Source organism: Anopheles funestus, chromosome X, assembly GCF_943734845.2.
Source record: "Anopheles funestus chromosome X, idAnoFuneDA-416_04, whole genome shotgun sequence".
Classification (NCBI taxonomy): Eukaryota; Metazoa; Arthropoda; class Insecta; order Diptera; family Culicidae; genus Anopheles; species Anopheles funestus.
Genome location: NC_064597.1, coordinates 17,240,526 through 17,265,860, shown reverse-complemented (window position 1 = coordinate 17,265,860; position 25,335 = coordinate 17,240,526). Strand labels below are relative to the sequence as shown.

General features: G+C 43.2%; 2 protein-coding genes across 2 annotated transcripts; one reads left to right on the top strand and one right to left on the bottom strand.

The window, feature by feature from the left end:
• Positions 1-12,513: 12,513 nt before the first annotated feature.
• LOC125763242 (uncharacterized) lies at positions 12,514-13,848 on the bottom strand. Its single transcript, XM_049426130.1, has one exon. It carries the CDS (start codon positions 13,846-13,848, stop codon positions 12,514-12,516), a length of 1,335 nt encoding a protein of 444 aa, XP_049282087.1.
• A 6,540-nt stretch (positions 13,849-20,388) lies between these two features.
• Positions 20,389-24,959, top strand: LOC125760427 (uncharacterized). Its single transcript, XM_049420568.1, has 2 exons — positions 20,389-22,317; positions 22,391-24,959. The coding sequence occupies exons 1-2, from the start codon at positions 22,179-22,181 to the stop codon at positions 22,633-22,635; spliced, it is 384 nt and encodes a 127-aa protein (XP_049276525.1). The 5' UTR covers positions 20,389-22,178; the 3' UTR covers positions 22,636-24,959.
• Positions 24,960-25,335: the final 376 nt, after the last annotated feature.

Genomic DNA, 25,335 nt, shown 5'->3' with positions numbered 1-25,335 from the left:
CAAATTGTTTGATCTAAACAGCTTTCAAACGATTCTTCTGCGATATCACGAACACTTTCACTATCATAATTTTCTTCTTGGTTACTCGTTTCCATATCATTTTGCATCTCGACAATAGAATTATGATTATTGTCCATTACATCGTTGCTATGTACGTTCCGAGATTGATCAGCAATATTCTCCGTCTCAACAAAAATTACATCTCTAGCAACAACAATACGCCTCCTCTTCGAATCCCAAATACGGTAGCCATTCGGAGCGTATCCTACGAATATTCCTTCCCACGATTTGTAGTCGAGCTTCAATCGATTTTCTTTTGGAATATGCACGTGTACTTTCACTCCAAAAATGCGTAGTTTATCGACGTTTGGCTTTCGCTTGTTCCAAATTTCACTTGGTGTTAAATTTGAGTTTACAGCTTTCGCGGGACATCTGTTTGTTATATATGCCGCTGTCTGCATTGCAGGCCCCCAAAACTTCTTGTCTAAATTGGCATCCTTTATCATAGCACGTGCCATTTCAACGAGCGTTCTATTCTTACGTTCACTAACGCCGTTTTGCTCCGGGGTGTACACGACCGTGAATTCAATCTGTATGCCCTGCTTTTTACAGAAGTTTAGAAACTGTTCATTTTTGTATTCCGTTCCGTTATCACACCGCAAACGAGCTATTTTTGATTGAAATTTCGCTTACACCATGGCCACATACTCACGAAATTTACTAAATGCCTCATTCTTACTTTCTAGCAAATATATTATTACAAATTTCCTCCAGTCATCTATAAACGTGATGAAATATTTTTCACCACAGAGACCAACAGGGGTAATTGGACCGCAAATGTAAGTATGAATAAGCTCTAAAACACGGCTAGAATTTTTGCCCTCGCTTGCACTAAACTGCTTTCGACTGAGTTTACCCGCAACGCAAGATTCACACAGAAACTCTTCATTATTTTGACGCACTTTCGGCATACCAATAACCATATCGTTACGCATTAATTGTTGTAGTCCCTTTGCACTTAGATGACCGAGACGACGGTGCCATACCTCTAAGCTTCTAGGTATCCGACCACAAGAATAAAGACGCGAATCGTTAAACGTTACTGAAAGTCCAGAAAATTCCATTTTTCGCACTGACAAAAGATTAACACGTGCTTCTGGTATGTAAAGCAATCTTTCAGGTAAATAGGAATGCACTTACAATTAACTGAAGAAAATAGCTTCACGTCACCACTATGTTTGGCGACAATGGATTCACCTTCCTTTGCAACTGCTATCGTCATTGGTTGTTTCATCGGAACCAGCTTGTCCAGCAAATCGCGATCATTCGTCAGATTTTCAGATGATCCGAAGTCGACAATCCACGTTACTGTCTGATTCTTAAGAAACGAGCTTCCACTAACAAAGCATACGCCACCACTTGCATCATCGTTGTATTCGCCGGCGTAGTGTACGTTCGGTGTCTTGTGTTGAAACGTTTTCTTTTGTTCTGTTCGGTTGGGACATTCCGTTACCTTGTGGCATGTCTTTTTGCAACGGTAACATCTGATGATCTTCTTTGTTCCAACGAATGCTGCTTGCTCGCTCTTACCAGAAGAACTTATACCTTTCTGCTTGGTCTCTTCATCGAGGAGCCGACACTTTGCAAATTCCAAGGAAAGCATTTCCTCCGCCATCGTCTCGATTGCTGTCACAACAGCAGAATACGAAGAATCCAGCGTCAACAAAAGGTGGCATACGATGTCGAGTTCGTCTAGTTCTGCGCCCGTTGCACGGTATTCACGCATCGCTTGTCTTGAACGTACTCGAGCTGTGAGTCATGAATTCGCGACACCAAAAGTGACTTACACTTTCTGTCCTGCTTTAACCGCTCTTCTCGTGCCACTGTTTTCTTGCGCAACACTTCTGGCGTATCATCCGGCGCTTCGTTAAGCTCATCCATCTCGCTGGCGTTGGTTTGAACACACTCCACGAGCTCGTGCTCCTCCAGCAGGATCATCATCCTGAACTTCCAAGCATAATAATTGGTGCCGTCGAAAAGAGGAAAATATATCTTTTCTGTTTTGTCTTGCAACATTTTGTTCGTGTAATATCGTATCACTTTCAGATTCCCAGAATCACGCTACTGCCAATACAGTTCACCGACGCCTTTGTTGTTATCACTCTCTCTCTCTCTTTCACCGAGTTTCTTTTCACCTTTTTTCTTTTTATCGTTCTATTTTCGCCCAATTCTTTGATAAACTGGTATTTCATGTCAATATGTTTGGATCTTCTACTTATGCGTTCAGTTTTGATGAAGTTTATGCATCCTTGATTATCTTCATTTATGATGGTCGGACATTTTTGATGTTCTCCGAAATCTGTGAGAAGCTGCCTTATCCAGATTGTTTCCTGACAACATTCGCTTAATGCAATATATTCACTTTCCATAGAGGACAGTGATACACATTGTTGGCGTCTACTAGCCCACATTATTGTTCCACCACCGTATTGAAACAACATTCCAGTAGTTGATCTGCTTGTTTCTATATCACCACTCCAATCTGCATCAGAGTAACCGACCAGTTTGTGTTTGGAATTATTACCTAGTTCGAGGTGGTAATCTATTGTCCCTTTTAAATATCTCAATATGCGTTTTGCAGCTATCCAATCCTGTTCACTTGGATTACTAAACTTTCGCCCTAAAATTGCTACACTAGTGGCTATGTCTGGTCGAGCCACTACTGCGAGATAAATAAGTCCGCCAATTAAGCTTCGGTATTTTGTAGCATCTATGAAGCTCTTTGTTGCGTGCCCAACGCACGCATAAACGGTTCGTTGCAAAAAAGCTCAAACGTAGCGTTTTTTGGTAACACACGACGTGCGCATGAACGGCGTAAGCCACCTTTCATGTAGGTTGCTTACAAAACATTCGTAACGCCACAGAAGCGCTGACGCTTTCCAAAACATTCTACACCGCGGAAGCGCTAGCCGTCGGCGTACGCGAGGCATGGCCGTTCTAGTACGTCGTCGTAAGTAGGTTAGGGTTCCTACGTTCAGGTGCAGTTACGTTTATAGGAAGTAAATAACAAATAGGAAGTAAGTAACAAATAGGAAGTAAGTAAGTAAAATAATAATAAGTTAAGTTAAGCTTGTAAACCAATTCTTGAGTATATAAGGAGTGCTCGCACTCGAAATAAATTAATTGCAAACCAGAACTAGAGAGTCTTCCTTCAGCTTTCAAGCTTCCAGGTTTCAGTTCACCCAGGGACGGCTCGAAGTGTTGGCAACCCAACTCCCCCCTCTTGGGGCATAGGTTCTCGATCGCGAAGAACAACTAGCGGAGAGGTTTGTCATTTCGACTTGGGAGACGGGATCATCAACAGCGTTCGAGTTCGCTCTCCATCGGTTGACGGTTGGGGCTAAGGTTCAGAGTGGCCATTTCCTTCGCTTGGTCGAACCTGTAGTCCGCCGCGCAACACTCTTTCCTTCAACTTTGAGTAAGCTACATCCATAGGAGTGGATATTTGTTTACAGTCAGTCATTCCGAAATCTTCAAGTAGTTTTACTATGTAGTTCTTCAAATTAAGGAGAAAGGTATTATTTTTCCTTATTATTTCTACACCTAGGAAATTCCGAACTGCTCCTAAATCAGTGATATTAAATTCTTCTTTTAGTTTACTTATTGTTTCCTTCATTTCTTTGTTGTTGTTTGAGGCCAAACGTATATCATCTACATAAACCATTAGAAATGATTTTTGATTTTCAGTCTGTTTTGAATAGAGACAAGGGTCTGCTTTTGCTGCAACGTATCCAATCGGTAGTAAGACTTGGCTTAATTTCTTATACCAACATTTTGCTGATTGTCGCAATCCGTAAATACTCCTATTTAATTTGCATACCAGATGTTCTTTTCCTGGTTCTTCATAGCCGGGAGGTTGTTTCATGTAAACCTCTTCATCCAAATTTCCATACAAATATGCAGTTTTTACATCAATATGATTTACTTTCATGCCTTTCATTGCAGCGATCGTTAAGAAAATACGGAACGTAGTTTGTTTCGTTACAGGGGCATATACATCATTTATGTCTATTCCAGATTCTTGAGCAAATCCTTGAGCTGCGAGTCTAGCTTTAAATTTTGCGATTTTATTATCTGAGTTTCTTTTAATTTTGTATACCCATTTTGACCCTTTTATTTTGTGTCCGTCTGGCAATTCTGATAAATTCCATGTTCCGTGTTTTTCATGAGCGTTTAGCTCCTCTTCCATAGCTTTTCTCCAATTGTTGTCATCCATAGCTTGGATGTAATTTGTTGGCTCATTTTTGTCGATACTTATCTCCGCTAAATAGGAAAGATTGTAGTCTTATAAATAATTTGGATTTTTTCCTTTGTTCGTACGATTTGATCTTCTAATGTTTATATTTTGTTATTCACTCTTTATCGAAGTATTACTCTCATTAGCTTCTTTTTCAGTTAGTACTTCATTCTCAATCGGAGTATTAATTTCATTAGCCTCTTTTTCAATTTGTTTTTCTATGGTTATTTCAAGTTCTTTATCTGGTTGTTCTTCGATATCATTTTTATCTTTTATTTCATGAATGAATCGAGCATCTCCGCTTATAGTTACTTTATTTGTAACAGTATTAAGAAACCTATATGCTTTATGGTTAGCAGCATACCCTACAAAAATTAGTTTTTCCGCCTTTTTATCTAATTTTTACGGTTCTGTTGAGGTATGTGTACGTATGCTACGCATCCAAACATTTTCATATGGCTAACATTCGGGTTTCTCTTGTTCCATTTTTCAAAAGGAGTGCATTTTATCGGAGCTGTGTAAGTTCTATTTTGTATGTAATTAGCTGTAAGTACAGCTTCTCCCCAAAACCTTTTGTCCAGTTTCGCATCAAAAAGTAAACATTTTGCCATTTCTATTAGTGATCTGTTCTTCCTTTCCGCTACTCCGTTAGACTGTGGCGAATAGGGTGTCGTAAATTGAGGCTCGATTCCTTCTTTTCGATAAAATTCTAGCAGCTCTATGTTATTAAATTCTCCCCCTCCATCAGATCTTATATATGTACTTGGGGTTGCTGCCAAACAAATTTCTCACCCATGACACGTATTCCATTATTTTATGTACATCCGATTTGTTATTAAGCAGAAAAATTACTGAATAACGGCTATAATCATCGATCAGCGTCATTATATATCTGTTGCCATTTGGTGTTTGGATCTCTATTGGACCACATACGTCTGTATGTCTCTCTTCTCTCTCTTCTTGGCTTTATCGACCTTACAAGGTCAGGCCGGCCATTTCTGGCTTACTAGACTTATTTTTACCACGTAGACGGATAGTCAGTCTTTGCTACGGGGGGACGGTCCGGATGGGATTTGAACCCGGTCCTGCCTTGTGGGCTGGCGCCGTTTATCACATGCACCACCGGGCCGCCCCTGCTACTTGTAGTTGGGTTACTAAAATAACCGCGATAGGCTAACTAGCTATCCTATTATTTGTTTCTTTTAATTTTTGCTAAACCGCTATATCCACCCTTTTCGGTCTGTCTTTTACCGTTCGCATTTACCAGATGTTCCTTTTGTCTGACATCCAATGACGCGACTTTCACTACTGGTCTCTTTAATACTCCGTTTAAACTTCGAACTTCCACTAATCGATTCGTCCTTTCAGCCACTTTCCCGGAGTCGCATTGTCATCAGTCAGGACCACCATGTTATCTTCCTTCAGTGGCTCCACCTTGTTCGTCCACTTGTCGCGCTTCAGTAAAGTGGGCAGGTATTCTCGCTTCCATTTGTCCCAGAATATTTTCGAGTGGTGTTGCACCTGTTTGTACTGATTGTTATCGATGCTCGAAGTCGTAAGTGCCAAGGGGGGTACATCACTACCGCTTCGACCTACGAGAAAATGAAACGGAATGAGGATTTCCTCCTCGTCGTTAGACACCGGGATGTGAGTCAGTGGCCGTGAGTTCAAAATGAACTCTATTTCTATCAACGTGGCCACTAACGTTTCCGGCGACGGTTTCCTCAGTCTCCATTCGTCCATCATTTGTCGTAGTCCTTTCTTAATCGTCTGAATTTGGCGCTCCCAAATACCGCCAAAATGTGGTGCTGACAGCGGATTGAAGTGCCATTCTATATTATAATGTAGCGCAGCTTCCTTTCCCATTCGGTGCTTGATGTCGGCAACCAGATGGCTTAATTCCTTATCTGAAGTAGTCAACGCCAGTATGCAGGAATGGCGGTGTTGAGAAAAGCGAAACTTTCTCAATCGACTTTAGCAAGAATTTTCGAACTTCCCTTATGGTTTTTTACTGAACAATTTTATTTTGCGTTTTGTGGGCGAGGTTCAAAAATTGGTCTTGCTCTGACCGTCTCTCAATTGCTACTGCCCTATGCTTGACTTATTGACACACATAATCCGTGCGCATAAACGTTTTTGCCTTATTTGGGCATACTAATTTTGGTTGTTCGCTGAAGGTAGAACGATGACCCTAACGAACCTTTTCCCGAACCTAATCCGCGCATTTAGCGCCATCTAGTGTGCGGTCCGTCAACCCAAGTGAACATTCAGCAACTCTAGATGTCAATTAGTTCGAGCCGATTCGAATGTCACGTTGGTTTGTTTACGATCACCTGTTACATGCGGTCTGTAATTACGCGTATTACAGGACAGTGAATCGTGCCAACAGGCGGTGTGTATGGGTTGGCTCTTGATTGCGGTAAAGGAGCCAACATTGGTGCTACTGGCTTGCTGGCGTGTAAGATACACCATTGACAGCATCTTTTGACGTTATTCAGGACTGCACGCACGTTGATCACCCAGAACTCCTGACACAGATTGCCAATTACAACGTTGTCGGCTTGATGCAAAGATTTTTCGTGATAATCTCGAACTATCAGCTTCGTGACCCTGTGTTTCTGCGGTAAGATGATTGGGCATCGCGTACCAGGTGGCAACATTCCTAAGTTCTCCAGTCGGCCCTTTGAACGCATGATTCCTTTGTCGTCAAGAAATGGTAGCAACTTGTTCAGCATGTTTTGTTTGCTTGCTGAGTTTTCATCTAGCAGTGCCTGTTGAGTGAACGCTCTCGGTCCATAGTTATAAACGCTAACACTCAATTCCTAGAGCGTGTGACGGTTAAGAGCTAACGGGCTCAAGGGTTAATGAGAATAAAGAGTTCAGTGTTACACGAAACGATTCGAAGAACATGCGGTTTCAATCCGTTGTTAAAAACTTACAATTTTTGAGAAACCAGTGTTCTACACTACAGTGCCAAATACTCCACCGGAAAGCACTCACGTTGTGCCCTGATGTACAGAATTGTTTTAATAGCCTCCACGTCCGACGTTTTGGTAGTCGTTGAAAGAAGCTTGCCGTGTCTTTTAGAAAGTGGACAAACTTTCTTAAAATTACTCAATGGCGCACTAGCTTTCTCCAGTCAGAGTAATAGTTCTCGTGCAGTAGCTTGCATCCTTCAGCATGCTGCATAACGCATTCTTCTTCCGCTGTAGATTTTATGTGTGATTTATGTGTCTCTTTGGTGGGCACCCACCGCCACTGGTCCATGGCGGAGGTCTCGAGGATTTCACTGACTCGATGAGCGACGAACTGATGGTATTTTCTCTTCCGGTTAACAATCCACCCCAGTACCGTTTGTGCATCACTCCAGAATGTAACCTTATCAATCGTCAATCGTAACTCCTGTTTTACTAGATGTGTAAGTCGCACTCCTAGCACGGCCGCCTGTAACTCGAGGCGCGAGATGGACCGGTTTTTGAGAGGGATTACTCGTGCTTTTGCGGCCAGCAGGTGTGTCGTTTACTTCTGAGATAGACGCATGTCGCAAATGCTTCTTCCGATGCATCTACAAACGTATGCAGCTCAATTGATTTCAGGTTTATTGGTAGCACGCATCGTGGTACTTCAAATCGATTTGCTTCCTTGACTAGATTTAGCCATTCGCACCACTTGATTCCAAGGTCTTCAGGTATTTTCTCACTCCAATCGGTCATTGCTCTGTGGATCGATCGTAGCAGTATTCTTCCTTGGATTGTGATGTAACTTAGTAGGCCTAGAGGATCGTGTATAATCATTACGAAACTTAAGACATCTCTTTTCGTCGGGTTCTTCTTCGAGGACAAGATAATATTTAATGTTGTACCTTAAACAGTCGGATACAATGTTCCAGTACAAGGATCTTATCATATGCGCTGTGTCTCTCTTCGAAAAAGACAATTGATTCTCCACATTGTCGTCTTTCAGCAGAGATCGCTTTCAGAAAACTTTCCGAGTAGCTGATAAAATTACGTATGAAGAAGCTAGCCTTGTCGTGGACTGCGATAACTTGCTCGGTAGTTTCTTTAGCTTCACTTTTGGTGGAAAAACTATCGATGTAATCGTCCACGTAATGTTGGTTCAGTACTGCGTCGTAAGCCATCGGGTAGGATTGTTTGTGGCGTAGAGCATTTTCGTTCTTTACTGCTTGGGCGCAGGCTGGTGAGCAGGTGGCGCCGAAGGTCATTACCATCGAAAACGATTCTGGGTTTCGGTTTAGGTTTATTCCTGTTCGCTGTTTGGGAACTGTATGCTTTCAGATTTCCAAAGAAGACCGATTTCATATCTTCCGTCTTCGTACTTCATTTTTTCCCTAATAGTGCTCTGCGCCTTCTCGTCATCATCACTACTTACTTATTTGGCAGTTAGTTTCACGCCAAAATGTTCTGTTGAAAAGTATTTTTGCAACATTTCATCCATGCATTCTTCTTCTCTCATTATAAATAGCCTTTCTATATCATTGCGGATAGTTTCTTCGTTGCCCAAAATCTTCCATCCAAGCTTGGTCTCGAGTGCTATTGGCTGATTGCATAGCCCTTCCTTTTTATTTAATGGAACGATCAAGTGGCTGTGTTTTAACCCGATCAGCATTGTTGATCGAACGTTAGTGTAGCTATTTACTGGTACGTTTTTCAGATGAGGGTATTCATGTTTCATTGTTTCAACGTTGATGGTTTGTATGGGCAGGTTGAGGTTTTGCACCGTTCTTACTTCTTCGATAAGGTGCTCCATTTTGTTAGCCCCCATCACGCTAAGCTTCACTCTGCGGCTTGTCATATCGCACGCTTGAATATCTCCCGTCCACTTCATTCTCAGTGGATCAGACACTCCCTCTAGCTTTAACAACCCAGCTACTTCTTCATCTAGGAGTGTGAGAGATGAGCCAGGATCTATAAAGGCGTACGTTTTGACGGATAAAGGCCCATTGCGTAAGGTCACTGGTGTGATTTGATAATATATCCTTTTCTTTTCGTTTGTCGTGTCATGATGTTGTACATGATGACTTTTATGGCTCGGTTCGTCTTCCGTTTTATGCGGTAACGGATGATGTCTCTTCGTGCACCCATTTACGCCACAATCCTTCCACAACTTACAATTCTGATTCTGGTGATTCGAAAAACGCAGACTCCAGTGGCACAACTTAGCTGTTTTCACTGCATCCCATTTAACCAATAATCTTGTGTTTGAACGAAGTACATTGCATGAAAGAGTGATTGTTTCCTAAATCCGGACAGTTAGAACCTTTCTTAATGTTTATTTGTCGCTCGGAATGTTGTGGTTACCGTTTAAACTCGGCTTCGTGTAGCATCATATGTTCTCCTTCTGTCCCTTTGACTGTTCATCGCATTTTACGAGCCATTTCCTTAAACCAATCGTTAAAGTCGTTGATCGTAACGTGATCTACGGCTCGTAGCTCTGTGTAGTCGATGTATTCAAGTTGGTAAAATAAAGGCATCTTCATCATAATGTCATCGAGTAATCTCGGATCATTCAGGTAGTTCGTATAGTTCAACGCTGTCAGCTGTAGCTCGGGGAATTTTGATGAACCATCTAATCGTACCTTGAGAACATCTTTTACCAGTTCACGGTGGACTACTTCGGGTTTTCCGAATAATTCTTCAAGCTTATAAATAATGGCTGGTACATTCAGGGCATGAGTGCCCTGACGTTCTTCTCCGCTTTCCCTCGTGAATCCCGTTCAATTCGGTGAAGGTTTTCGAGCTGTGTGAACCTCCCTTGTTTCGTGGTTTCTAGCAAGGTCTTCTTAAACCTTGGCCAATCTTTTGGCTTACCGTTGTGGTAAACAACGTATTTGGTTCGGATTGACGCTACGGCGCGAGTTCGATTACGACGGTTTACTTCGCGGAACGATCGGTGCGCGGCACTTACTGAAAAGTGCTGACTCGTACTTTACACGGTGACTCATTGGAAAAAAGGCGGACTTAAACGATCGGTGCCGGATCGAGCCTTACCTCCATTAAGGGAACACTGATGGGTGGAAATAAAATTCTAGACATGAATTACTTCACTGATGTCAGAATCTCGAGTTGCATCAGCAACATGCTTCGTCCACGATCTGTAACTCGGCACTGTCTACCTTTGCTTCTCGAACGGGTTTTATTTAACGCTTTCTCTCGATGGTTAGCCAACATTTGTCCATCATGTGTTTGGCAAATGTGTGGCTGCTGGGTTTTCCGGGTTTGAGATATTTTATGTTTTACAAATGTGATTTCCTTATTTACCGAGTGCAGCCCTTCGGTATCTTTTCTGTGTGTGGTCTTGATGTCAACAAATGTTGCGTTGTGTTTAAATGTTTTCCTATCGTGGTGCTGCGTTATTGCATCCGTCAGGTTGCATGGGTTTTTTGGGTAACTCTTGTTTATGACCTATTTAATGCATGTGTGCATTGTCGCATCGGCATGCGGTAGTTTATGTTACTTTCTATTTCCTTAAATGGTTCTAGTCCTTTTCCTGATTCGCACAGCGGGTATGGAATGATGTAACATGCTGTTAGCAGATGTGCGTTAGCAGATATGCGGCACTTCAACACTCTCGTTACCTCCTTCGCCAGCAGTCCTTCATCGCTGCTCACCAACCCTTGTTCCTTTCCCTTCGACGTTGACGGCGTCGAGATGCTCACACAGGGACGTAACGAGCATTTCACGCATAAAAACGGTTGCTCAGCCGTTGGGAGTTTGGTGAGCTTCGCACATTTCAGATGGAACCATCGGTCACAGTCATCGCACTGCACCATATAGTCATCGGCATCGTCAGGCTCTGTGCATAGCCTTTTTTTTCGAGGAGAGAACCTTCATAGGGACCCACCTTTCAGAAGGAAAGACCTGACTAGGAAGCACCATTCTTTGGGTACTTTCTTTTTTCCCCGGCCCGCGCGTTGCATCAGGCGTTGCATCCTCACGACACTACACTAACAGTTTGTCAGGCTAATGAGACCCTCTCAACTATCAGTGCTGGTCCAAACGGTGATGGATAAGGATTCCAAATACGGTAGTAGGATCACCCAATGGCATCCACAACAGCTGGACGATGGTGTTGACGACGCTGGTGTTCATCACTATACACAATGTTGCGATTGTGTTCGGCATTGCTGGCTGGATCTGATAAAAAAACGACATCAATGTTCCTCTCCTTGACAGCTTGCCACATCAGTTGTTGTGACGCGGCGCAGTGGTTTCGGTTATTGTTGTAAACAAGCGGTGTTTACACCTACCGCTGCAGTTACTGTCGGACATTATGTCGAACTTCGTATTTACGAAGTTGTCGGAAGAAAGCTTCGCGATCGGGATAACCGCGGTGAGTGAAGGACCAAGACGAAAAAATGTTCATAAATTCAAGACTTTTTTGCGTTTTCTACATTGGTCCTGGGTCCTAACTACATCGATCACGCGTCCCTGCGGCCAACTGTTCCGCGGCGAACAATTGTCAACGATGACTACTAAGTCCCCCACCTGAATCGGCCGCACCGACTCTAACCACTTCGATCGACGGGTCAGCGTGGGGAGATATTCCGATACCCATCTCCTCCAGAATACGTCAGCGTTGCGTTGGGTGGCTCTCCACCCTGATTTAATGGCAGTACTACTGTCGTCAAATACGGCGGGCGGCTTGCACCCGTTGGAGCTTCCGCGTAGTAGATGGTTTGGTGTGATCGGTGTGTCCATCTCGTCGTCCAATGGCATGTAGGTAAGAGGTCTCGAGTTGATGATGAACTCGATTTCCGTTAGCGTCGACATCAGCACCTCGTTCGTCGGTTTTCGTGGCAGCTCAAATCGACTCAGCAATTTCTTCACAGACTGGACTAGTCTCTCCCAGCATCCGCCGAAATGTGGTGCTGCTGGCGGATTAAAGCTCCAGTTCATCTCGGATCCAACGAATTCGTCCATCATCGCGTCAACGTCTACTGCCTGTAAGGCTTCCTCCAGCTCCCGCCGACGCGACGAAATTGGTTCTCCTATCGCTGATCATCTCTAACGGTTTTCCGCGCCTAGCGATGAAGCGCCGAATCGCCAAAATGCAGCTCGTTGCCCGACCGCAACTCGTTGACATGGAACGTTTCCCATCGAGGGAGGTTCCGGATTGGCGCCATCTATTTTGCATCGCTGGTAGGACTTACGTACACGGTTGTACTCACCCAGGACTTGGGGTATATAAAACCGAGCTCACAGCTCACTAACAACCGTGCGGTGGTTACAGTGCTTGTATCGTTCGTGGTGGCTGAGTATCAGCAACTCTGTTCCACGATGCTTCCGAGGGAGAAGGATCGGTTGCTGCAGTGTTTCGCTGACCGACAACGTCCCAGCCAGGCGCCCTCGCATCCTCACTATTCCGTGTTCGTCAAGTACCGGCGATAGTTTGTAAAGAGGACTGCTCTTCTCCACCCAGCTCTTCCACTGCTGCATCTGAGATGGTTCCTTCTTCAAAAAGCGTATTTCAGACGCATACACGTCCGCCTGTATTTGAGTGAAGATGGTCTTCTCGGCCCATGCCAGCTCTTCTTGTGTCAGCGGTTCACCTAAAATGACAACTCTCCTGATGACACGACGTACATTAGTGATAAATTTCACCACGTACGCAACTGTCCGCAGAAGCCTTCTCCATTTCGAGAAACGATGAAAATTAATGATAGGCTCCTGTACCATATGAGGGTAGTTCTTCAGGGGTGTCTGTATGTTAGATGGTGATTCGACGGCGGGCCAGAGTGATTCAGAGCCCCATAGGAAGCTCGGACCGTTGAACCAGCGACTAGTAGGCGCTAGATCCGGCGTTTTCGTCCACTTCGTCCCGTCATCGGCTACGTTCAATTTCGTTGGGATCCAACGCCATTGCTCAACCTCCGTTGTTTCGAGCAGCTCTCCGACCCGAAATGCTACAAATTGATTGTAGCATCGATGATCAGAACGCAACCAACTCAACACGTTCCGCGAGTCTGTCCAAAACACCGTGCGCGAGATGTTTAATCGATGTGAGTTGACAATCGTAGCCGCTAATCGGGCACCAATCACCGCCGCTTGTAGCTCTAGTCGCGGGATCGAGATGAAACGCATTGAAGCCACTCGAGTTTTCGATCCAATGAGAGAGTATTCTACAACTCCATCTTCTTCGAACCTCCAATAAGCGATTGCGGCCATGCCACTCTCACTTGCGTCGCAAAACACATACAGCTCTACTCCGGCGCGAATCGACGTGGCCGCTCGATAACATCTTCTGACTCTCACCTTATGGACATCAGGGAGCACTCGTTGCCAAATTAACCACTTTTCCGCCAGTTGGTCAGGCAGCTCCTGATCCCATCCTATTCCGGAGCGCCATATCTCTTGCAGGAGAACTTTCAGATACATCAGAAACAGCCCAAGCAAACCCTTGGGATCGTAGATGCTCATCAGGATCCGAAGTAGGTTTTGCTTCGTTGTGCATGACTTGCCCGCCTGCAGTTTTTCAGTAAACTGGATTGAGAGCCTTAAAGTAAACGTACCGGAAGCCGTGTCCCACCACATATCGAGGACCTTTTCAGTTGCCAGTTGACAGTTGCCTCACCACTTCTAACGAGTTAGATATCCAATTCCGGATTTCGAATCCTCCTTTGTCGTGAACCTCCCGAACTTCTTTCGCTAGGCATACAGCTTCTGCCTCCGTTTCCACACTCACGAGCATATCGTCCACGTAGTGCTCGTCTTTGATGCATTTTGCCGCCAAACGTCATCACGGTGACCACGTACACGGCTGGATCGCTGTGTGAATTGTCTCCATCCCAAAGGATCATCTGGCTTCGTTGGTCTTCCCTTCGCATCATCACCTGATGGAGCATTTATGAATCTATCATCCACACCTGGTGTTGTATCGCTGACTGACTGACCCTCCGATTCGGCCGTTTCCAGATCAATATGATAGTCAGATACTTCATCCAGAAATCACACAACAGAAAGTTATGTTACAATAACTTAACCATTTTGAGAGCTCAAAGTAACGTGACGCCTCGGACACAGGTTGCTACCAGTGGCATAACAAGACGTCGCGCTCCCCCTGCAATCCAAACAAGCCACTGGATTACGGCACTCTTGCCGTTTGTGGCCCTCCTGACCGCACTTCATACAGAGGTTACTACGGTCTTCTCCAGTGCATGTTAGCTAGTGTGCCCCGTCCGCCAGCATTTAAAACATTTTTTTATCTCCTTCACTTCGCGAAGGTGGCAAATGCTCCAGCCTACCCGTAGCTTCACCTGGTTCATCTTTTGAGAATCAGAGTACGGCACTTTGAAAACTGCCCTCTGTGCGCCCTTTGTTTTTCCAGGTTTGACTCGAATCTCACATGATTGCATTTTTAACCCAAATTGTTCATGCAGGGCCTGCGCAACATCCTCCGACGTTACAACCTCATACAGATCACGGACTTCTATTGAAGTAGTCGTTGCGAGGCAGACAACCGATGCTTTCCCTTCCAGAGCCTTAGTAAGTGTTCCGGCAATCGAGGAACCCACGCTACCTCAATGAGCAACTGCCCACCTTGCGCCCTTCATATTTTTGAGACATTCTCTCCAACTTCCTGAAGAGACTTCAGGAGCGTCCGATCAAGCCAGTTAGAATTGCAGCGTACGATTGATTTTCGCTACTTTTTCTGAAATTATTCACGGAGCTGTACGAAGCACAACCGTACCATTTGAGCTCACGCACACCTCTCCTCTGTGCATAGCCTGTACGATCCTTTGTCGTTGTCCAGGAAAAACTTCTTCTTTGTCGATCACTGATTGACCAATAATTGTCAACCTTCTTGCTCTTGCTTCCGAGCTTTGTACGCTGAGTCTGCCGGAATCAAGGATGCCGCACGCTGGTGTGGTCGCACTGTCCGTGCTCAACCAGCTCCGAAAGCAATGTCGTACACCGTCCGTGCACACTTCCGCGTCTCGTCTCCTCTTAGTTAGCGGTACGTATCCGCGCGCCTAGTGTTCACTAAGCGTCGTGGAACCTAACGTCTGCTAGGTTCCTATCTAGAGCCACCACTGTTGTTTGGCCTCCGCCGTGCACCGACCAGCTGCGAAGGTAGCTGGTCTCCCGGTGCCGGCAGACTCTGAGCAACAAGAATGCTCTCCGATTGTCGGCGCTCTGCGGCGTCTTCATCGACAGGATTCGCGGCTTACAGCGACTGCCTTCCAGCTAGTTGCCGCAAGCTTGCGGGGACCTATGCGGACAGAAGGGGAACCCGGGGGACGAGCACCTTGGTTGCGAAGGATTATGAGCGTTAGTTATAAGTTTTGAAAGGTATGCAATCAATCTGTCTATTTGTTCTATGGTAATTATTTTACTCAGGTCTAAATTTGGCAGAGGTCGATTGCAGTTGGCATCACTGTTACTTCGGAAGAGGGCAATACTAAATGAACACTATTTTTGGTTTGGTTCTTCACTTTATTTCAGCACAGTACGCTGCGCTAATAAAATTGTGATCTACCTGTGCTCGTTGTCAGTCTACTACTCGACCTCACGCCTCATGACTTCCCTTTTTTTCCACGTCTTTACCGGACCCTACCTATGCGTTTCTTGTCTACGCGTTTTCATTAACGCAGTCGTTTCAACTGGACTACGCACCCAGGAGACAATTCTGTCGCAACAATCACCGTGACCGTAACGTTGGCAGTTTTTACACTGCATCGGGCCGCTTGATGCTTTGAAGTATTCGAAGAACACTCTGTGGTGCTTAACAGCTCGGATGTTTTTGAGTTCGCTGAGCGTTAAAGAACCCTTCTTGAAATGCAGGAGATACAGCTTCTGGTCGTCAAATCTCTTTTTTATATGTAGCTTTTTTATGGCGATCAGTTTCACTTTCAATTCTTCTAGTGCTACTTTTACTACGTCCTCAGGATAGTCTGGGAGGCTAAAGATAACTGTTTTTGTCGTTTTTTCCTCTTTTAGCTGGTGCGTGTGGGCATGCGTTCTGCGAAACTCGTCCATTACTTTATGGAAATCTTTTGGAAAAAAACGCAAAGTCACTTTATTTTTGGACAAAGCAGTATATAGCCAGTGGCCGCCTATTTGTTTTCTTTTTGTACGGTATTCTGACCCTACAAGTCGCTTATATAAGTCGAATATAAGTCGAATAAGCCAGAAATGGCCGGAATAACCTCAGAGGTCGATACGCCAAGAAGAAGAAAAAAAAGAGGGTACGATGACAAGGAATCGCAAATCAACCTGATCAACCAGAATCGCTGGATTCTCATTGAAGCGCGAAACATTGGATGACAAGATGTTTTCTACAACTCTGTTACTGGCATGTAGTTTGAGTTTGAGACACGCCAGCTAGCTTTAGTTTTTGTTGTGTTTTGTTTTTTTATCTGATTATGTTATGTGTTATGATTTTTTGCTTGTTTGTCGGACATTCGCTGGACTAGTGATGGGAACTCCGGAGTGGATTCATGAATTTCACTCCGACTCCGACGTATGAAAACCGAAATATTCCGGAGTAATCTCCGATATTAACTCCAGATTCGGAGTATTCCGGAGTAAACTTCGGAGTTACTAACTACATAACATATGTGACCATGATATTTGCGTTTAAATTAGTAAAAGGACTGTTACCAAACTATCTGACTGAGCGTGTACTAAGAGGGACTGACTTTCATACAACACTCGTAGTGCTAGTATGCCTAGAGTTCCAAGTGTCACGTCTGCAGCATGTGCAAAATCTTTGTAAAAGATGTAAGAGATGAAAGGACTATTTCAGCGTTTAAGCAATTGTCCGCTAGGTACATAAGGAATAGTTAAAGGTAAAGGTGTTAATGACGATGTATTTATTTATTTATTTATTATTTATTATTTTTCTCATCTATTTATGTTATTGTTTATTTTTAGTATTTATATTTAAATGTTAGGTTATTTAAATAATGTCTTACTTTTAGATTAACTAGTATAAATGAATTTATCTATTAGTGTGTAAAATGTTTTGTAACATGTAAAGAAGACTGTGAAATGCGTTATAATGATATTTATGTTAATAGAAAATAATATGTCTGAATTTTGAATGTAACCCTCCTGCAAATACCCTGATAACCCTCCTTGCAAATCATTGCAAATCGAACGTCAACACCAGTAAGGTGATGATGATGAAAAGAAAAAAAGAAAAGGTAAAATAAATAGACTGCATAGCTTCATAAAACGCGCACGTAAAATGGGCTTTGGTTAGGTTTACCTTAGTAAGAGTCAGCAGGAATAATTCTGCCTGTCACAATTACTTTAAAGCCAGTGGTAGACATGGCGCGGTCCGGTGGTGAGGAGACAGCGGCGCCGGTCTACATTCGACAGGACCGACGTTCAAATCCCATCCGGACCGTTCCCCCGTAATGAGGGCTGATTACGCCACTACGTCATATCTTTCGATGACATGATATGGTATGAGTGCGGAAAGTACTCTTGTCTGCCTCACTGTTTCCTACAGAGACGTAGACAGTAAATAGCATTTCTAGACCAGGCTCTGCCAACCATAGTTATAAAAAAGCTAACAAACACCCACTCGAAAATAGGAACTAGACAATATACACTCAAATATCTCAAAGATAGTTTCGTCCTTCGTGATCCTATGGAGGAGTCGAGGTGGAATCATCATCATAATCATACCAAAGTCGGTAATCATTAGTTGACGGTTAAATAAAAATAATTAAATGTAAAAAAGAATAATAATGCATAGACTTGTTCTCCAAAAATCTTCAAGAAGTGTTTCATTCGTTTCGTTCGCCAGGAAGCGTAATACCCTCATTTGCACGTATAAATTAAACCATACCGCCCTTGGTCGAAAAAGCTGTGAAAGGGATCGAGGAGTGCTGCATGATGACAAGTTGAGCTTCCACGAGCAGCTGGAGCACGACGTCACTAAGGGCAATCAGCTAGTTGGCATGTAAAACATGTAAACAAGCGCTTCTGTGGTTCCCATACGGTTCGTTAAATTTAATTAAATCACTATCAAATAATGCATGTTGACTTTTTCCAACCGAAGATCAATACTTCTTCAGGCGGAGCTGATCGGCAGAAATCGCCTGGGATGACGAGGAGACTTATCCCGGACATTATGTCCTGTGGGACAGGACATCGGCTTCTCCGGATCTGCTTCGTAGAGAAAGGCATCTTAGAGGGTGGAATTGTGTGCCAACAGTAGCACATGGCAAACAGTGCGAACTGCATCTCGGGCCATCTTCAGAAACCTCCAAAAGAGGTGCAACGAGTAAAGTCCACCAACGGCAAGAAGAAGACGACGACGACTAAGACGGCGGAACACGGAACAAGCGAGGCAGCAATGACAACCGCTGCAACCGCAACGAAGGATAATGCCAACGGAAGCAGCAGCAACAGCGACATGTAACCAGTTCAGCTAAAGGAGCTAAGACCCTCCAAGAAGTAGCGGTTACGGATGGGCGGATTGGAGCAGCAGCAGTATAATGAAGGTTGGTTGGTTAAAACATTAATGAGACTTTGAAACCCTTTAGTTTCTTTCGTCTCTGGGAAAAAAATAATAACAATAATAATGATAATTGTAGGCACGCGGAGCGCAATAAAAAATGCGGTTTTCGTAGTTTTCGCTATATTTAACAAATTAAAAAAAAAGGTCCGCCTTGGCTCTATTCGCTCCCGTGTCCCTAGCTGTACCGCACGCATACTTAGTGATGGGTTCTCGGAATCGCACCCACGGCTCCCAACCGCTTCCGAGCATTGCAACTCCGGCTCCGATTCCGGCTAGGTTAAAACCACGATTCCGCCCGGAACCGCCCGGAGCCGCCCGGGACCGTCCGGAGCCGCCCGGAGCCGCCTAGTCGGCAGCCGAAGCCGTCGGAATCGTCGGAGCCGTCCGGAACCGTCCGGAGCCGTTCGGAGCCGCCTAGTCGGCAGCCCTAGCCGTCGGAATCGTCGGAGCCGTTCGGAGCCGTCCGGAGCCGCCTAGTCGGCAGCCGGAGCCGTCGGAATCGTCGGAGCTGTCCTACGTGGAAGCTACGTTAATATTTTGTTCTGCTAACTTAACAATTATTGAAAAAAAATATTTCTTTTGTCACTTTTCTGGTCGAACCCTATGAACACTGGATGCTTCCAGTTTTTAAACAAGCCACGTGCCATAACGACTTGCAAATAGTTCGTCGAAACTGGGTACACATTGTCGATCCCGACTAAATTTAAAACATCGTCCAGAATTCCTGCTTTTATGTTTAACTGCTGAGTGTATCTTTTTGATGGTAGAGGGTACTGTAAATCTGTTCCCAGATAGTTATAAGCTTTCTTGCTGAAATACCGCAAAGTCAATGGTGAACTTAGCTCTAGTTTTGTCCAATTCACACGTTGCTTTTGTTTTAAAATTAAATATATTTGATTTTCTGAAAAGCTTCCTTTCAGATATAATTTCATTTGAGATACTAATTGATCAAAATCAACGTTGCTGTCGTTTTTCTTATCTAACTGTTCTTTAAGTCTAGCTATTTCCGTCCTAAATGTTATGTTTTCACTATTTAATTGTCTTAACCTATTTCTTAAACTATTATTCACATGTTTTAAATTATTAATTTCTACTCTAAGCTGTTCTAATTCTATGTTTAATGTGATGTCGCCAATATGCTGATCCATAGGTTCGGTATAAGGTAAATCTTCTTCGTACAACTGCTCCATTCTTTGTGAAATAGTATCATTCACTTGCTGCTGTTTGTTAGCTAAAGTTGTAGCGCTTTTTGTTTCAATTGTTGGAATTGCTAAAAGAAATTAAACATTATAATAATTCAATGTAGCGGACTTTTTTCATACCTGTTGGATTAAGCTGCCGTAATCTATTGTTGATGCAAATTATTGGTGATATTTGTAGTTGAAAGTCTTCATTTTTAAAATGCATAGAACATAGGGTGTGGAAATTTTTGGGTCCCCAGTTTTCCACTCTCTGGCAAAATTGAATCCACTCCTTTTGAGTTTGGCTGCTGCTGGGAAATTTGTGAAACGTAACATATATGCCACGTTTCTTGGCATTCGCACGATTGTTTTTGCAAAATTTAGCTGCACAAGATCTCCCAGTCATGTTGGTTCCTAAAATAAATGCATATACAAATGTTATCTTTCAAAGTGCAGTGATTGATTGATTTGTAAGTGGTGTGTAATATGAGCAAAAATAGCAATAAATACAAGCCTATAAATACAACAATCGCCTAACACGAAGTAAGAACACATAGTATTACTACTTTAAGGGTTTCATAATGCTTTAAAGTTTACAAAACATTTTATCTCTTGGCTAAAAATTTGATTTTTTAGACTTATTTTTACCACGTAGCCGGATAATCAGTCCTTACTGCGGGGGACGATCCGGAAGAGATTTGATACCCGTTCCTATCATCGTGGTACCGACGCCGTGTATCACATAACCATGGGGTCGCAAAAAAACACAACATAATATATAAAACAATAAGCTAAGTTATTCATTGTTAGTTTAAGTTAGATATTTAGCAGCATATTTGTGACCAAGGGTTAATTATGGTACAGGCATGTTAAAGTATCCGGAAGGATAATTGCTTTCGTTTGAGTTCAATATGTCACTCACCGTAGTTGTATAATATTCGGTTTATAATAACTTGAAAATTCTGTATTCAATTTCTGGTTCTAATTTCGTGGCCGTGGATTCGGGAAAAAGAACACATAAGATCTGGAAAATGTAAACAACACAGATTTACTGATATTTCATACACCACACAGTTTTTCATTTAACTCACCGTAATTGTACTGTACACTTTTCGAAACAATTTGAATAATATTGTTTTCAATTAAAAATCGTACCATGAAACGTGCACTCAAGGAAAAACTTATTTGGCGGATAACAAAAACACCATTGAACACCACCACTCGCAAAGCACACTCGACCCACAAACGTCAAATTTTAATTCATTTTTCTACAGCGCAGATGTAAAATCGTTAGGGATAAGCCCACCTAGTCTCTTTACCCACTTTGGGCAGGTTTTTGAACTTATGACACGCGGTTAATCCATGGCCTGTGGCATGACACAACAAACAGCTTCCTTCCGACACTAATAACGTTGTGTCGCTATCCTATTCCACTTGCGTGTTTACAAAACCCCTCTTCCCCTTAAGGGTTCCACGTATTGATGGAGAGTCTATTGTCGTTAACCTAGCAGCATCTTCGGCCAGTTGTATCATATAATCGCTGAACATCACCAGATCGACCGCCTCCTCATCCACTCCTCGAATGTGGACAATAACAATTCAACAGATTGTAAGGCACTGGATGAACAGTTTATGAAGGAAGTTGAAATGTTGAAAAGTAATATGGAACACACTCGGCAGTGTAAGGAAGTGGATGACAGTATCGGCATTCTTAGTAAGAGGCATAAATGATTTAAATGACAATAACAATAAGCAAATAAAAAAATGGAGCCTTATCATCAAACGGAAATATTTGTTGAGCAGTGATATACGCACAATATGTATAACAGAGTAAGAACAAATTGAACTTGTTTTACTAAAGGACTAAACGTTGATTTTATTATCGCACGTGAACTGTAGCCAAATCAAAACGCGAATGAATCGAATACTTGACGTGCAAGTCATCTGTCAAAACCCAAGTAGAAATTGTCAAGCGAAATATAGGCCCGAGGGGGTGTGAAGGGTAAAAATTTGCTCGAATCGTGAAATGGAAGAAAGAAAAGACCAGGACGGCGATAAAAGCTTATGATGGTGTTGGTAAATGTAACCATCCTATGGCTCCATTTTCATAACAAAACATAGCGTCTCCCGCGATTGAATGTATTTTGCCATTTCCTTCGGTGATTCGAGTGTATTTTCAGCCTCAAGCTAGTAGAAAACAGTGCAAAATGGATGTTTCTAAACAAATGAAGAAAAATGGAGAGTCCCGGAAACGTGCAAGAGCGGTTTGGGAGTATTACGAAAAGGAATGGGAAGCAGAGAACCAGCCTGGACCTAACAGTTCTCGTTCTGGTCCAGACGAACAAGGTGAGTTGTAAATGTTTTATTCCATCAAAGACACGTTGTAATTGAACTTACGATGCGATACGATAAATTTCAGCTATTGAACAGTCCGATTCGGAATACCCGGATGTTTCTCACGCAGAAGCTGCATCACTGGATTTCATATTCGAGGACGAGGAAGATTGTTATGATGACACGGACTGTGCGGTGATAGAGGACGATTGGGATGAAGACGCATCAGAAGATGAGAATGGGCGCATTGATGCTGATAGTGCCCCCGAAACCAATGAATATGCCTTTTTCATACCCTTCAGGCTGTTCCATATATATTTCTTCAGTTAAATCACCATTTAGGAACGCTGTTTTTACATCCATCTGATGGATATGTAACCTTTCTTCATTTGCTAATGCTAGAACTGTTCTCAATGTGTCTAGGTTAGCCACAGGGGCATACGTTTCAGTATAATCAATACCTGGTTTTTGAGAAAAACCTCTGGCAACTAATCTTGCTTTATAAACGTCCTTGTTTTCCACATGTTTAATTTTAAAAACCCACTTACATGTGATTATTTTTCTTCCTTTAGGAGGTACCACAAGTGTCCAACTATTATTCTTTTTCATCGACTGCATTTCCTTATCCATTGCAGATTTCCATTCTTTCCAATCATTTCTTTGGGTTAATTCGGAAGTGGAGCATGGAATGTCATCCACAAAACTTAATGCGTTTAAAGCATACCCAGCATAATTCATCTCGTAATCTTTATGCCAGATTGGCGTTTTCTTTTCACGTTGATTGGTTCCTACTTCATCTAACGTTTCTTCAAAATCGCTGAACGATTTGTCTCCTGCACTATCGAAACTTGTTTCAGCGGATTCATATTTTTCTTCCAATTGTGGAATTTGTTGTTCTTCTACATATTCTGTTTCTTGTAAATGATTTGAACTAACTTCCTTAGGGACAACTACTGTGTTGTTTTTGATAACACTAACGTTTTCTTCATGACTAAAAATCACATCACGAAAGGCGCAAATGCAATTTTTCTTTGGATTCCAAATCCGATACCCGTTTGCAGTGTATCCAACAAACACCCCTTTCCGGGATTTTACATCAAATTTACCTCTAAACTGTTTCGGGATGTGCACAAAAACATTGGTTCCAAAAACCTTTAGGCTCCCCACGTTTGGTTTCCGCCCATTCCATACCTCATATGGAGTTTTTCCAAGAGCAGCAGCTGGACTCCTGTTCACCAAGTAAGCCGCAGTTTCTATAGCAGGACCCCACAGCTTTCTGTCTACGCCTTTGTCTTCCAGCATGCAGCGTGCTTTCTCCACAAGCGTTCTGTTCATCCGCTCACTTGTCCCGTTTTGTTCTGGTGTATATGCATTAGTCCATTCGATTTGTATGCCTCTTTATTGGCAATACTTTTGAAACTCGGTGTTTTTAAATTCACCACCGTTGTCGCATCTAAGTTTAGAAATGCACCTGCCAAACTTAGCACACACCACCGCTTCGTATTCACAAAACTTTCGAAGAACCTCGGCCTTTGTTTTTATTAAGAATACTACGGTACACTTGCTCCAGTCGTCGATGAAGGAAACGAAATATTTTTCACCGTTCACTCCAATGTTCTGCATCGGACCACATACGTCCGAGTGTATAATTTCCAGAACTCGCGTGGATTGTTTCCCTTTCTGTGTAGAATACGACGCCCTGGTTTGTTTGCCTGTGACACATGTTTCACACACTTTGTCCGTTTTACCAGAAACAGCACTAATCGGTAGTCCCAATACCAGATTATTCTTTATCAGTATTTGAAGATTTGTTGAACTTAGGTGCCCAAACCTTCTATGCCACAAATGTTCTTTTGCCGTTTTTCCACTGAATAACAATTCTGTTCCTGTTTCCAATTGTTCACGGAAACTCAACTGTATCACCGGCTAACAACAGTTCTGAATTTTTGAATACCTTCACTTTTCCATGGACAAAGGTCACTTTTAAACCAGCCTTTTCCATTTTTCGAACAGACAAGAGATTTATTCTTGCATCCGGGATATACAACCAACGGGGTGCGCTGTGACCAACGGGTCATATGAATCGGGTACACTAAGAAAAAGTTGCGAAATTACATCCGCCTCTGATACATTTGCACCAGCCGTCCGGAGCTGCCGAACTATGTCTTCGAACGCGTTGATGTGAGCACGCATGGAATCACCTTCGTCCTTCTTGAGTTGCGCTAGTTGCTTTCTCAAAATTGTACGACTTGTTACACATTTGTTCGCGTACTTCGTTTAAGCAATTCCACATTTGTTTCGCGGTTGACGCGTCACGCACTGTTTCTAAGTATTGATCTGCTAGAAACCCCACTAACAGGCACTTGGCTTTTCGATCCGCAAGATCGAATTTCTCTCTGAGTTTTGTGTCCTCAGGAATGTCATCCGTGAGTGTATGCAACACACTTTCCGCATCCAGTACCATTTTTATTCGGAAACTCCAATTGTTGAAGTTTCCATCACCGTCAAAACGCGGAATACCGAGAATCACTTTCTCCATGGTGCCTTGGCCCATAACCTGTTGTAGTCTATTCATTGCTACTAAACGAAGACCAACTGAGAAGAAAGCTAGCAGACAACTAAACTGTTTATTCAATATAACCAAATATATATACATAGTTACTTATAGATTAGTTCGCGGGTACACGTATTATTCCGTTGCAGTAAATTGTCTTAGGATCGAATACTTGAATTGATTCCTTTTTTTTTTTTTTTTTTTTTTTTTTTGTTAACGGGGAGGGAACCTTCAAAAGGTACCCACCTCGAAGGGCGGCTTGCGGCTACAAACCAATCCCTCCGAGATGGGTTATGTGGGATTCATCGTGACGCTGGACCCGAGAAGCGGACCCGGCAGCCGATGGGACCCTAACTAAACCACTCCTCGACCTGATCCGAACCCTGCCGATGCGCTTGATGTGCGTAGTACTCCATGCAGGAACGTTTGTGCGATGCACCCATCCTGTTGACGCGCTGCTGCTTTCCAATGCTGCT

Coding starts and splice junctions, on each gene's coding strand:
- LOC125763242 (XM_049426130.1), bottom strand. CDS start 13,848: ATGTGGTGGGACACGGCTTCCGGTACGTTTACTTTAAGGCTCTCAATC.
- LOC125760427 (XM_049420568.1), top strand. CDS start 22,179: ATGGATGTTTCTAAACAAATGAAGAAAAATGGAGAGTCCCGGAAACGT. Junction 22,318..22,390: donor TTCTGGTCCAGACGAACAAG/GTGAGTTGTAAA, acceptor GATAAATTTCAG/CTATTGAACAGTCCGATTCG.